Raw genomic sequence first — 14,217 nt, 5'->3', positions numbered from 1 at the left:
TTTTAGGCCTCAAAAAGGCAGAATCACACAGAATTTCTTTTTCTTAACATCAGCTGCTGCTGCTGCGGTACCAAACGAGGAGAGGCTTCTCGTTAGAGGGCAGGTACACAGTAAAAAGGGGGATCCGGGGGAAAAGCTGCCTTCAGTGGTATTGAATGGTTTGTACCTGGTGCCGGTCAGGTTCCTCTGAACACTTAATATTTATCAGAAACAAAAAGAGAGGCAGGAGTTCTGATGTACAGCTACAGCTTCAAATCACTTCCAGTGTACATTTTTGTGGCAAATGGCTAGGAAAAAAAAATGATGGAAGCTGAGTATACTTAAAAAAATAAAATTAAAAAAAAAATCAATCAATGGCTTAGTGTTTCTTTCGGACATTTCCTAATGTCATCGTGGGCAGAAGTGGCTCCACTGAACCTGGTAAGATGGAAAAATGCAATCTCTTGGTGTACGTTTCCCTGGGGTTAAGGTAAGTGGATGGATATGTACACACGTGGTCAAAGCAGCCATACGACCCCCCCCTCACCTCCATCTTCATTTCAACCATATAAAAATCATCACAAGACAACACAATCAGTTGCTCATTCTTAGTGGAATAGTCAGTCCAGATAACAATGGAAACAAATACACCCCAGCTGGTGTTCAAACTTTTCATGTAGAGATCAGAATTGGAAAACTACTGGCCTGCCAAAACTGTAAATGTTTTTTTTATTTTTTTTTAAAAATATGATGTAAATAAAAGAAATAAAAATAAAACGGCATTCACTCAATGCCATTTTGAGCCACCAAGTGGCAAAACTATGATGAGAACTAAAGATAAATGCAGCCTGTCTTCATATTTCCTTCTTTGAGTATTTTTATAAATTTTTTTTTAACAACAACATTAATGTACAAATCAAGTGGCTCGCCAAAAAGTTATTTTCATGTATAACGGTAAACGTGGGATTTCATCACAAGAAATCCAGAAGAATAAACGTTCTGTGGCAGTGCTGAAAAGAATGAGTGAAAAACTTCTCTTGGAACACCACAGACAGACCCGACGAGGGTGGATGTTGGAGACTCTCCGCCCAACACAAACCACAACGAGACAGAGATATGACAAGATGAAGAAAGAAAGGAAAAAAGAAAACTCGACTGAGGAAAAGTGGGCAACAACAATGCTCCTCTTCTTTGATGGCGAGGTTTGGAGTGCAGGGGTGTGGTGCTGGTGGAGAGATGGGCACCTGACCGTGTTTGTCTTCTGCCGCCAACGCTGCTCTCCCTCTTTACCCCGCCGCCATCATTCCATCCAGTCTCCTTCGTCGAACTCGGACTCATCTTCGGAGTCCGAGTACTCAACGGCAATGCGGCGCGAGAGAATGGTGGCCACGTCATTCCCGACTCGCTCGTGTTTAGCCTCTTGTTCTCGCTGCTCCTCCACTTTTCGCAGCTGTATGCCTGCAGCAGGGAAATGAGAACAGACTTGATCACTAGCCATATTAGATAATCTGATTCTTAATATACAATTAGGTCCACAATGTTTGGACAATGATGCCACATTTGCTATTTTAGCTGCTAAAAAAGGACAAGATTTCAAATTTCTTATCATGATGAATATATGCTGAGTACACATATGGCTCTTACTTTGAGGACGTTCTAATCCACACTGATGGGAGAGTTTAGAAATGACAACACTTACATACTCTTGAATAAGTTAAAGTAAAAGGCTGTTTCTTGTGGCCCTATGACCTGCCGTTGGAAGGAGCTTTCAGAGCAAGTGCAACAGAGCATTTGCATTAAGTTAAAGAACTAAAACAAACCACAAAAGAGATGTAGAGGCTTTTAGGAGTGGATAAATCAGCAGTTTGGTACATACTAAGAGATGCGCTAGTGAGCTCATCAGTTTAAAAAGGCCATTTTTCATTGAGGACAAAGGCGGTGGATGACCACAAGAGGCTTTTCCATGGTAAAGAGACACTGGTAAAAAATATCCAGTCCACTAAAGAACACTCTCCAGGAAATGGTAATATCATTATCCAAGTCTAGCAAAAAATAAATAAAACAAAACTTTAGAATACAGATGGTGCACCACAAGCTGTAAACTTCAAATGCTATGAAAGCAGGATTCGACTTTGCCAAACAAGACAACTTCTGAAACAGCTGTCTTTGATCCAGAGCAGACATCATTACCTATAAGCTACCTCAAGCTGCATCATCACAAAAACTGATTCTTCTCCTCTGATAACCCGGAATTAATTGTCATGGCTAAAAGAAAACTATCATATTGCACATTATAGCCATAGCCTGTGGAATTTGTGCACTGTTCAGTCCCGTATGAATTTCAAATATCTCCCACACGCTGTGGCTCTTTCTGTCACTTTCATGTTTGAATAAAGGGTGAGAAACATTAGCGGAATAGTGACCAATGTGTGATCGACTTGATGCCAACACTTTAACATACTGACTGAGGCCATTAACGTTGCGCATCTCATGTCTGTAAAGGGCTATATTTAACGGTTTCACAATTCCACAGCAAGGATGTCAAATTTCTGTCAGTCTCGTCCTTCGCTTCTGTCCTCACCTACTATGCTCTCATCACTGGTGTAAAGGACGGAGACACTATGGAAAGACATGAGGAGAGAACCTAAGCCTCGCAAGGAAACATTTTCTCTGTTGAAGTCCACGAGTCTTAAGCCTCAGAAAAGTGATTAACTGCAAAGGATTTTAGATTGAGGACTGAAAATGGGGAAACGAAGCCTGAAGAAGATTTCTACGTATTGAAAAGTTGTGATTTCTAAAACCTTCTCTCCAGTTTGGATGTGAATACCTAATATTTTTCATCAGTAACTTGAATATTGGAAAAAGTTCAAATTAGAAAATAATTAAATAAAATGGATGACAAAAACATGAAATTCCCCAGAATTTTTCTTCAGACAATCGTGACTTGAAAGATACATTTGCACATTTTTCTCATAAACCACATGTCACCTTTTCTGATAGCCTCCAACAGGACACTGCGTGCATCGCTGATGGGTGGCAAGTTGGCTGGATGGTGCCTCTTGGTCCCCACATCGTGCATGGTGTGGGGTGGCGGGGACGCCATGGCTCCTGCTGAAGGGAAAGCTGGCACAGGTGGAGGGCCTGATGGACAGGGCGATGAACTCCGTGCTCCAACGAGAGGCAGAGGAGGTGGTGGTGGGGGAGGAGGCAGGATGGTGCCATCCGACTGAGTCCCCAAGCCTGAAGATTGGCCCTTGTCCAGGACGTGCTGCAGACGGGCCGGGGATATGGAGTGGAGGGGAGGCGCTATGGGCGGTGGGGCTGGGTGGAGCACTCCCGGGGCGATCTGGAGTGGAGCAGGAGGAGGCGGGATGGCCGGAGGCTGCTGCTGGATAGGTAAAGGAGGAATGGGAGGCGGAGGGGTGCCCCGCATGCCTGTGGAGGGTAAGGGCGGAGGAGGAGGAGGAAGTGGAGGAGGTGGAGGAGGAGGAGTGCTGGAGTTGAGGCCTGCTGTCCTGGCCGGAGACTGAGGTCTGCTGTCGGAAAAACCTGAACTGGAGCTGGAGGGAGGATGAAGACACAATGGTGTGGTTCCATTACAACTATTTTTCTACCCAGTAAAACAATACATGAGATCCACCTTCAGCCTCTGTCTTTTCATACAACATAATGTATGTAACCATCAAAATTCTTGTTTCAAAATGAAGCGGCTGGGGAAAAAAAATGAAGAAGTCAGTTTTCAGCCAACATCCTCCTAATTAGCTAACAGGCTACAGCTGATTAAATCGGCAAGCACCCATTGTTTGGATAGAAATATCTTCCAGCTGCTTATATGCCGTGTGAAAACCAAAAGTTTGATAATGAGGTTTCAGAGGAAGCGAAAGACAACACCCGAAAAAAAAAAAAAAGACAAGACAAGACGTTCATCACCGACTGAGCTGCAGGGACCGGTGAAAGACTTTTTGAAATCGCGATGTTTCGTAAGTTTGGGGAGAGTTTTCACTCAGGGATGTGGGCGCGCCACACGAGCGGTTAAAGAAAGCTACATATCAGGAATGACTGCTTGACTCTCAGAGTTTAAACTCTACTGTAATTCGCACTTTTAAGACAGAATCTCAACAACGTTGGTCATTCACTGACACTGTTACCCGTGAGGGTAAAAATAGCCACTAACTGGGACACGGCAACATAAAGGCCGACATGCTCACAATAATGTTTCCTCCTCCGGAGAAAATTTCACTGCAGACAGAAAGCGCAGCGAGAGGCGGAGGCGAAGGGGGGGGGGGGGGGGGGGGTAGTATGTCTCCCCAGTTCTCTGCATTTAATGGCAAGTGCAGTTTTTTGGAGGAGGGTGAAAGTGAGAAAATGAGGATGAGAACACAATGGCTGCAACTAATCACAAAAGAAGACATGAAGGCCCGAGAGGTAAAGGTGAGATGAGGACGGAAAGGTAAATAAAAGCTGACGAGAGACGAGAAGTGACCGAGAGTAAAAGGGGAGGATGGCTTCAAGGTCAACAGCAAAAAATAAGTAAATAAAATATCAATTACATTTCTCTGGTGTTGCCTTAATCATTCCCTCTGATCTCTCTTACCCACCAACGACAGAACATGCAAGCAGCTGAAAAACAGCCTGTGATATGCTCAGTGGCCTTGATACACTATTGATCCTGCCCTTTTCAAAGCCTTTTCTTTCTTTTTTTTTTTTTTGTTTTCTTCAAATCTTTGGCTCACAAAATCCACCTCTCGGTCTCGCTTTCCCTGTCCTTTTCTGGTCTGTTCTAACAGCAAAAGATCTTTCACAAATGGGAAGTAAAAGTATTCACATGGCAGACACTCTGGCAAACTGATAAACACTATATGAAGGGAAAAATAGATGAGCAATGCAAAGAGAATGGATAGAATTGTAGTTTTATGCCTGAGCGCTTGTTCAATCTGAGGTCATGTGTCGTACCCCACCTGATCACAGAGGGTGGCTTGATCTCTCCCAGTGGGTGCATGGGAGGTGGCGGCGGCGGAGGGTCGTGGGGTCGGGAATACATTCTGTCCCCGGTGCGGTTCAGCAGCTCGTTCATCTGGGTGTAGGGCAGTGCTGCCAGCGAGAATGGCCCGTCCAAATGCTCCATGTACAAAGGAGCCCTGAGCGGAGACGAAGATCTTTATCACTTGCCATTTGGCGACTCTGGCTTTGGTTCATGTTTCTGCGATAACTCTAACATGGATAAAGTCAGGACTCGAATCGCACATCAAAGATCTGCTAAAATGATGTTGTAGGAGTCAGAAAAAGGATAAAAGTATGTACATTTTTGGGTGGCAGAACTTGGTTTTCCACATCACCGTGTTTGGAACCAATGTGACAGACAAAACCTATAAAACCTATAAACTAATATAATATAAACTAGTACAAATAAGAGGTTATATTCAGATCTCCATCCATCCATTTTCTATACCGGCTTAATCCGTCGGTCGGGTCGTGGGGGGCATGCTCACATGCACTCCTAGGGACAATTTTAGAGACAGCAATTAACCTAACATGCATGTTTTGGGACAGTGGGAGGAAGCCAGAGTACCCGTAGAGAACCCACGCATACACGGGGAGAACATGCTAACTCCACACAGAAAGGCCCCAGCTGGGAGTTGAACCTGGAACCCTCTTGCTGCGAGGTGACGGTGCTAACCACCACACCACCGTGCAGCCCTATATCTACATCTCTGTTTTCAGTTTACACTATTTTATATTTTATTCTAAATCAAAAATATGTATAGAGAAAACTTAGAAATAAAAATGTTTTTCAAAGATCTTCTAATCACTTCTGTACTTGAATAGCTGCTCAAAACTGTCTGTATTATTGGTTAAAGAGAAGTAACCCTCTAATATATTAGAGGCCAGATGCAAAAGAACTTGTTTACTAATCTCAATCATGAAACTCGGCCTGATTGCCCAACTCTAGTGCACACACTCCACTACATCTGAGTCATCTGAGTATAAAGAAAACTAAAAAGACATGGCAATGAAAGTGGGGTTAAAAAAAGAAGCACCATCAACAGATGTAATGTCAGAGCAACGGGTCTTGCAGACGTGCAAAAGAAATGGTCGCACAACAAACGAGACAGAGCAGCAGCATCATCAGCCCACACAAAGACGGCAGCAGGGCTACAGCCGACTCAACAGGATCAGCCATATGAAGACTACGACTATGTATAGTAGTATATTAGTAGTATATTATAAACGCAAATGATTAAAAACTAAAATAAAGTCTATTACAATAAGGTTCATTCTCATTTCTTTCTTTTTATTTCCTTTAATCATTTTGAAAAGGGGCATAAAAAGGCGTGCCCACGGTTTTGCATGATTTTTGCATGATTTGTACATCTAACCCTGGCACACCTGGAGGTATTTCCAAAGTAGCAATTTATACATTTATAGAAACATATGCAAGTGTTTCACGCAGGTTTTGATAAAAAAAATAAAATAAAAATAAAAACTTTTTTTCTTCTTCTTACGTCCAGAGCCACATCTTGCATCTCTTATACGATTTAGTGCAAATGTGCCTCGGCAGCTGTAACAGTCACTAACTCGAAGCTCTCATAGACTAGCACTGCCAGTATATTGACATATGTATATGTCAATAACATGGAATAACAAGAATAATTCATTCAGAACCATCTAAAATCAGGCACACAATGGTATCCATTTCCATGAAATCCATCCTCATCATTGCAGTAAAGATTTTCTGTCAGGTGTTTGTGGTGCTGATACATCCAAGAAATCCACCAATTTGCATCAAATCTTCTGAAATTACTTACCCTGACTGGCAGGGACATTACTGAACACGAGAGGCTCTGGAGCTTTGAGGCACAATAAGTACAATCACTACTTTGAGGAACCTTAATCACTTCTGTTGTGGCTGCTTGTCCTCAGTGGCAGTTAAGTGTAAATTCAAAGAACCAATTTCTGTGTAAACTGGGCACAGTTTGTCATTGTTGGTGTGACTGATTACATTATGCTGACAAATCAGTGTTTGTCCAATCAGAATTTTTTAAGTCCAGTTTAGTTTAGAATTAGTCAAACATTCTGTATTTATGTCCACGTGGTTGTGTGCTCATGTTATTCCCACCGTTTGACAGCTCACTTACCTGTTGTCGTGGTAACCGGCAGATCCGTTTGCCTCTCTGTGTTTGTCTTCTGGTATGTCCTGGGCAAGCTCTGCGCCCAGTGCCAGTTTCTGCCACTCTTTCTTCCGATCGTGGGGCGCCCGTGGTACTTTCTCTGGCTCTGGTGGACGGTCGATTGCTTTCAGCTTTGGTGGGGCCGGTGATGAAAGGCAGAAAGAGAGGATGGGATGGGATGGGATGGTTCAGGGAAAGACACAGATGGTGAGAAATGCACGGGGGGCAAACGCACAACAGATGATATTAGAATGAGGAGAAAGACCATAATAAAAGGACATGAGAGGGAGACAAGATTACAGGTTAGCTGGCAAGAAGATTATTTCTTCAAGAAAAAAAAATGACAGAGGGCCTGTTACAAACTATCGGAACAGGTAAGCTTGAGATTTGCACTTGAATGTATTAATACAAATAGAGACACGAGTAAAGAAAGAAGTATTTTAGGCATATTCACACAGACACGACCACCACCACCATGAAATCCAAACGTGTAAGCAGAAGGTGTCCCTTCAGACATTACACCCTTTCCTGAAACTAAATTCTGCTAAACGCACCTGATTTACCTTAACTCGTGCACATAATTAGCTACAAACAAACACATCTCAGATTTTTGCCACCCTTAAACTCACTACTGGGTTTCCTTTACCTAAGAAGAGTATAGATTTAGCTCTTTGCAAATCGCACGCAAAGTTATGGAGAATCTGTATAAAGGAAAGGGACTTTTGCACCAATCAAGCTTGAGAACAGGGAGTGCTCATTCACTGACCAATTCAAATTGTTGTACATATATATATATTTGTTGACTGAAGCATTGAAGTTAGTAAAGAGGGCAAAAAAATGCAGTTATATTCATATCGGTCAAATTCTCAGCACTCCCTGCCTCTCAGACTTCAGCATGACTGACTTGCCACACACAGAGTTGTAAAGAAACTGAGCAGAGAGCTGCTGAAGCAGAAATATTTTACATACAGTATTTTAAAAATAGTCACTGTTTTTTCACATACCTGCCCTGGAAGGTCTAAGTACCTATAGACCTGATCATACATGCGGGGGTCCTGCAACTACAAGAACAAAAACAAAAACCACAAGAGAAGCACCGGGGGGTGAGGGGTGGGGGTTCAAAAACAAAACCCAATACGGCACAGCAATGAGCACAACACCGCTGCACACAGTCAACAGGGACAAAAACAGAGTGGGTGGCGAGAGCAAGAGAGACAAAAGGGAAACGGGGGAAAAGAAAAACGCTGTTAAACACAAAATGACAGCATGAGCGACGTCACAATGCAGGTAGGACGCTACGGCACACAGTCCCGCATACACACACACACACACACACACACACATACAGACAGAAATAACAGAACCCAGCCTCATCCCAAACAGAAAGAGGACTGGGGTAGAAAGGAAAAGAGCACCCTGGAATGGGAGGACAAATGAGAAAAGTGGGATTCTGCACGAGAGGGAAACTTTTCAGAGCTACAGCACACACTGAAGACCGACATGCAAAACAAATATACACACACACATGCGCTGGTCAACTCAAAATAAGATGGCAGGTTATTGCAAAAGAAGAAGAATATGATGAAGGCACATGTGTCACTTAAGCTACGTAGATACACATACAGCATTGAACACCTTACAGTCTTTAATCGAGCTAAATCAGCTACCGCTATGCATTTGTGTTGAAAAATATCATGCGTCTTCACAATTTAAACAAAAACAACATTCCTGAAAGGCAAACATTTTGAAGACAAAGCTGATCTATTCTTCTATCGTCTTATTATCAATAGATCCTGTGGGACATCAAAGATGAGCAGTGTGGCTCTTAACACTCACTAACTGATGTATTTGCAGAAGCAAGATGCTGTGTGAGAAATCGACTAAGAACCTGTCAACTTGTGAAACAATGTGGCTCGTTAGTGTTGTTTTTAATTTGCTTTACAATAAAACATGTAGATGAAGAGCTAATATCATGCTCCAAGACCTTCCTCTTCATGGCCCCCCCCCTTTCAAAGATGAGATGCCCCTTTTCTTTTTTTTTTTGGGGGGGGGGGGTCTCCTCTAGCCATGCAACGTATTTCAATAATTCTATGTCTGTAACACTGTTGCTAATCTATCTTTGATGTCACATGAGTCCTGTAAGGTGACCTACCCTTCTTATTCAGTAACTGTGTGTGCGCTGGTCTCGCAATAAAACATGGCGGCTGATTCAACACAACGTCACTTATGGACAGCATCTCCTGTGGCGTGGCTAAATGATGTTGACCTTGTCTGTCCACCGCTGCGGCCGGGCCGCAAAGAGCGAGCGCAGGATTAAATCTTCACACTAATGCACATGGATTAGCTTCTAATTCATAACGACACATTGTCCCCTGATAGGCCATCGGCTGTGGGGAGACCTCCATGCTCAAACACCCATAACACCCACATTCACACACGCGCATCGCCTTAAACTCTCTTCGAACACATTTGCACATCTCAACTATATATCACGTTTCAGGAATATTTTAACTTGTGGCCTTCTATCAGTTCCAGGATAGCCTTGAAAGCTTCGCTGCATTATCGACCATTGACTCTGAAAAGATAGTTGTATCAGTGTTGTAACAAAAAATATGACTTTTATGGGGACTTGATCAAATAAGATCATCAGAGTGGAGGTTTTAATGATGCAAGGAATGTGACAAAAAGTCTTTGTGAGAGAAAATGAAGGGGTAAACAAGGGAGGAAAGTGTGTGTACATGAAAGAAATTGAGAAATCGCGCTTTTCTGTATTTGTCACATTGGAATGAATGTAGCTAATTTCAGTGAGCTTCATGGCTGTGCTAATCCATCATCTTTCATCTGAATGGAAAGGTGCTGGCGCAGAGAGCCCTGCTGTGCGAGTGAGACACTGCCGTTTTAATTAATGTATTTCTGTGTGTGCCTACACGCAGATGGGCACACCCACCGCAGGTGAATTATCATGCGTCTGGTTGTTTTTTTGCTCATGTTTAGTGTGACAGACTCAGCAGAATTGGAGCTACATAACCCCATGAGGGAGGCCTGCAGAGGCATTCGGCCACTGGACCACCCCCACTGCTGACGATAACACAATCCACTCAAACTGCACATACAGTAGCGCTGCTGATCTGTTAGATTTGGGTTGCAAAGAGCAATAAGAGTAGCAACCTTGAAGGTACTGCTTTTTCTAATTTTGACAGTTTATCTAAAAAATACTGGATGTACAGTTATTGATATCCTACATCATCATCCTTTTTCGAATATCTAATAATGGTGTCAGAAGAACAAATGCCTGTCTATAATATGTGTTTTGGTATCTGTAGTTCATTCCTGCAACTACAATACAAGGAGAGGACATTAGTCTTAAAAAAAAAAAAAAAAATGTGCCAGAAAGTTTGACCAAAGAGCTGAATAAAAAAAATTAAATAAAAAAAAACACTGCGGATTAGTCAAAACTGCAGTCATATGGAGACCGTTGTGAGATATCTTAATGTTAGTAAAGTTTTGTAATCAATGGCTGGATCCCAAATTCTTTATTTCAACAGTATCCCATCTTACTTTATCGATGAGACAATAATCTGACAGGTATGGGCAAAATGCACTACAATACAAAGCTTTACTGATCGTTTACTCTAAATTTAGGAACGAAAATATATTATTTAAGGTTGGGCTGAGATTTCATATTCATTATTTTCTAGCAACAACCTTTTAGACAGACAGGGGCACAGTTGATACAGTTGTGTCTAGTAACAAAACCGTATCAACTGTGCCATCTTTTTAAATAAAACTAATGAACTGACTTGCAGTTCATTTGGATCGCAGCTGTCTGCATGCTGAGCTTTGATTATGTTTACAACTTGCAGGGAAATTACTCCCAAAAAGTAATCGGTGTCAAGGACTGGCAGTCTTTATCCTGAAGGAAGAACTGGGATGCAGGTGTGCTGAAGGGCTTGTTAGTAAGGGGCTGAAAGTGGGCGGCTCGTCTGCCCGGAGCAAACTTGAGGGGTGAGTGGAAAGTGTGGAGGCAGGAGTGAGGGCTGCAGGCTGCTGCACTGGGAGCAGATGCTCTGACGGAGTGGGGAGAGTAGAAGGTTCTTACCTCGGGGGGAGCAAGGAAGGGAGGAGGGGTTTCAGAGAGGGCTCTTATAAGGCTCTTGGGACACACAAGATAAGGCATTTCCAGCTGCACAGAGTTAGATAAAGAGCAGGATTCAGACAAGAGTGACAAGCAAAAAGCTGACAGGAGAGAAGACAGACGAGGAGAGGTCCGAAAGCAGTATTTTAACAATCTTCTTCCAGCCACGATAAATAATTCTGCGGCAGTATCACTATTGTTTTCGTGACTATTGAAACATTAAAACCATGATACCGTCACCTTATGGTTTTAGATGGTGAAAAGTCGAGGTCCAGGGGCAGCAATACTGAAAATGCACCGACTGCAATGCTTGAGTATCATTTTGCCACACTGAGCCAATAAGAAGACAGACAGCTGAAACAGGTTTTCAAACAACTGTTTTGGCTCTCCCCTTTTAGCTGAACTAAACAGTTGCACCAGCTTGCAAGAGCAGCTGGACAAGGTGTAGAGTTGTTGAAATATCCCCCGTGAGAGGTTTACGACTGTTGAATCCTACATTTTCTCATCTTGTGTGGCTTATTGTACCATCCACTTCTATAAATTCTTTGCGGTTAAAAAGACACCCACTTCTATTTGTAAAAATACATGTAAATATCTGCTTCGGTAAGGTGTTTAGCTATATTCTAAATCATTTAAAGTATACTTCAATGGTCAAACAGTAGCCAGAGCTCGCTGGTGCAAGCTGCAACTGTAATAAGTTAGGGTGCTGAAATATGTATATGGACTGTTCAATACTTTCTCTGTCAAGGTTTTTAATGCTGGGATTCACACAAACTTTTTGCTTAGATATTTTATTTAACAAATTTGTAGATTCTCAGTCATGCAGGTCATGGTAACCCTAAGAGTTCGGTTAAGGGCAACTGGACTACTTCTTCTTCTTCTGAAATCCCCCCCCCCCCTAGATCAGAACAGTCACTGGCAACACATGTGCAAAGCCATGTGCCACCACATTGACAGTGAAGAAAAAAAAACCAAAACATTAAAAAACTTGGATGTTTGCAGGTGAGGAACAAATTGATCTGTAAATATATAAACAGTTTGCAACTACTAAAAATCAACAAATGTTCAGGTTTCCGCAGCCTGAGTGGGACTTCAGTTCTTTAACAAAGGTAAATCCATTCATGTGACATGTCAAAAAGAAAAAGAAATTAGCTCTTTTTATCCTTTAATGTTTTAGTAATGTCTTCTCTGAGTAATTTTCCTCTATGCATTATGCTGTAACAATGCAAGGAGAAGTTTTTAAAGTGGGCCAGTCAAAATAGCTCATTAGCATGCTGTGATTGGCCTCCCCTGGCATTAATGAGAACTGGCAAAAAAACAACTTTTTAATCAACACTTAGCCAATATCACACAACATCCTTGCCTCTTTTGTTCAAGTATTTACAAAGAAGAAAAATAGGCTAAAATCTGAATGTCAATATATTCCTATAGGAGGGCCTCTCAGTGCTATAATGAGACAGGAATCAGAGATGATGAGCCAAAGGGATTCTCCGTAGGGGATCCTGACGCTTGAGAGAGAGAGCTAAATAAATCTTGGACTCACTGATCTAAAGGAGAAGCAGAAACATTTTCCTCCTCCTGTGCTTGCCAACTTCCTCTCCAACGATCTTTTTCTAACTCCATCCCTGGGACCTTCCCAGTCAAAGAGTCTTTCCTCTGAATGGCTCAGCACAGTCTCCTGCAAATCCACTGAGGCCACGGCCAGCACAGGAGCTAACAAGATTAGGACACTGCAGCTTTCTGTGCTCCTCTCATTTATCACTGCTGCCTAACTGTTAGTGTCGGAGAGCAACAGCGTGTTAAATCTGATTTTAAACTAACTATCAGTCTTGCACTTCTGTAAGAAAATTACTGGTGATTAAATAAGTTTAAGCTCGCTGTAAATGAAAATATTTCATGTGGCAGTCTTGCTTTGTTAGTTTCCAGATCTCATCATTATTGGAGATTTCTGGTAAACGTGGCCTCTCTTAAACAATCCTGCAGGTTCTGTACTATTATCTTTAATGACTTTTTCAACATTTCACACACTGACTATTCATTAAATTATACCATAAATGCAGTGACACTGATTTACGCCCCGGGCGAAACCCGGTGCTGGCGCCCCCTACTGCTCACAGAGAGATGTTGCACTTCACTGTGCGTTGTGGTGGGAGCATCAGTGTAGTGTAGTGTTAGGTTAGCAGACTGACCTGTCATTATTTCCTTCTCTGTTTTCACCCGTTTGGTCCATCACCACCTGCAATACTGTGCTGGCTAATTCTTTACTTTCCCATTAGTACTATTATTGATACCACGTTCGTCGCCCTCTGGCACGTAGAAACACCTCCAATATCAATAAAATACCAATTTTTTTTTCTTTTCTTTTTTTTTTTTTTTTTCACCCCCCGTGATGCCGCCCCGGGCGCCAGCCTGGTCGGCTGGCCTCTAGGACCGCCCCTGCATAAATGTTAGGTTGTCTTTTTCTCTCTTCCATCCTCATTTCACAACATTTTGCTTTTTCATATTTTCAAGAAGCTCCATTTTTTGTTGTGCAGACTGCTCGCATCCACACTGATTAAAATAAATAAATAATAATAGAGAAATTTGCCAGATTAAGCAAAATGAATGTGTAAAATGACTTGAAAATTTGTTTCAAGTTCTGATAACTCCAGGTTAACTGTCCAAAATGAACGTCCTTGTTGCCACTTAACACACTGATCTCAACCGCCAACACCTCGAATGAAAATAGATGATTTTTGACCTGACACCTCGACTGAACTCAGGCTGCTTTGCTCCTCAATGAAAGGCATCACTGATCTCAGGTCAGTGAATCCAAGGCGTGATCTATTTTTACTTATTTATTCATTTATTTTTAAAATCAGTAAAGCTGGACAAAACCTCATTCCTACTAACCAAACATGTGAGGAACGTCCCATGCGCGTACACTCACAGTCT

General features: G+C 42.3%; 1 protein-coding gene across 3 annotated transcripts in view; it reads right to left on the bottom strand.

Annotated features, from left to right (window-relative positions):
• Nucleotides 1-525: 525 nt before the first annotated feature.
• The window catches only part of wasf1 (WASP family member 1), a 56,883-nt gene continuing 43,191 nt past the window's right edge, over nt 526-14,217 (bottom strand). The window contains exons 6-10 of one of the 3 annotated variants that reach the window (XM_075459062.1): nt 8,153-8,209; nt 7,116-7,279; nt 4,938-5,117; nt 2,968-3,539; nt 526-1,437 (exon numbers count right to left, since the gene is read on the bottom strand). In XM_075459062.1, coding sequence (XP_075315177.1) covers nt 1,280-1,437; nt 2,968-3,539; nt 4,938-5,117; nt 7,116-7,279; nt 8,153-8,209 — 1,131 coding nt within the window. In that variant the 3' untranslated portion in view covers nt 526-1,279. The remainder of the gene's footprint in view (nt 1,438-2,967; nt 3,540-4,937; nt 5,118-7,115; nt 7,280-8,152; nt 8,210-14,217) is intronic. The other 2 variants (XM_075459063.1, XM_075459064.1) reach the window with 2 other exon arrangements.

This window comes from Odontesthes bonariensis, chromosome 24, assembly GCF_027942865.1.
Source record: "Odontesthes bonariensis isolate fOdoBon6 chromosome 24, fOdoBon6.hap1, whole genome shotgun sequence".
NCBI lineage: Eukaryota > Metazoa > Chordata > Actinopteri > Atheriniformes > Atherinopsidae > Odontesthes > Odontesthes bonariensis.
The sequence above is the reverse complement of the archived record's forward strand: the minus strand, read 5'-3'. Positions and strand labels throughout refer to the sequence as shown.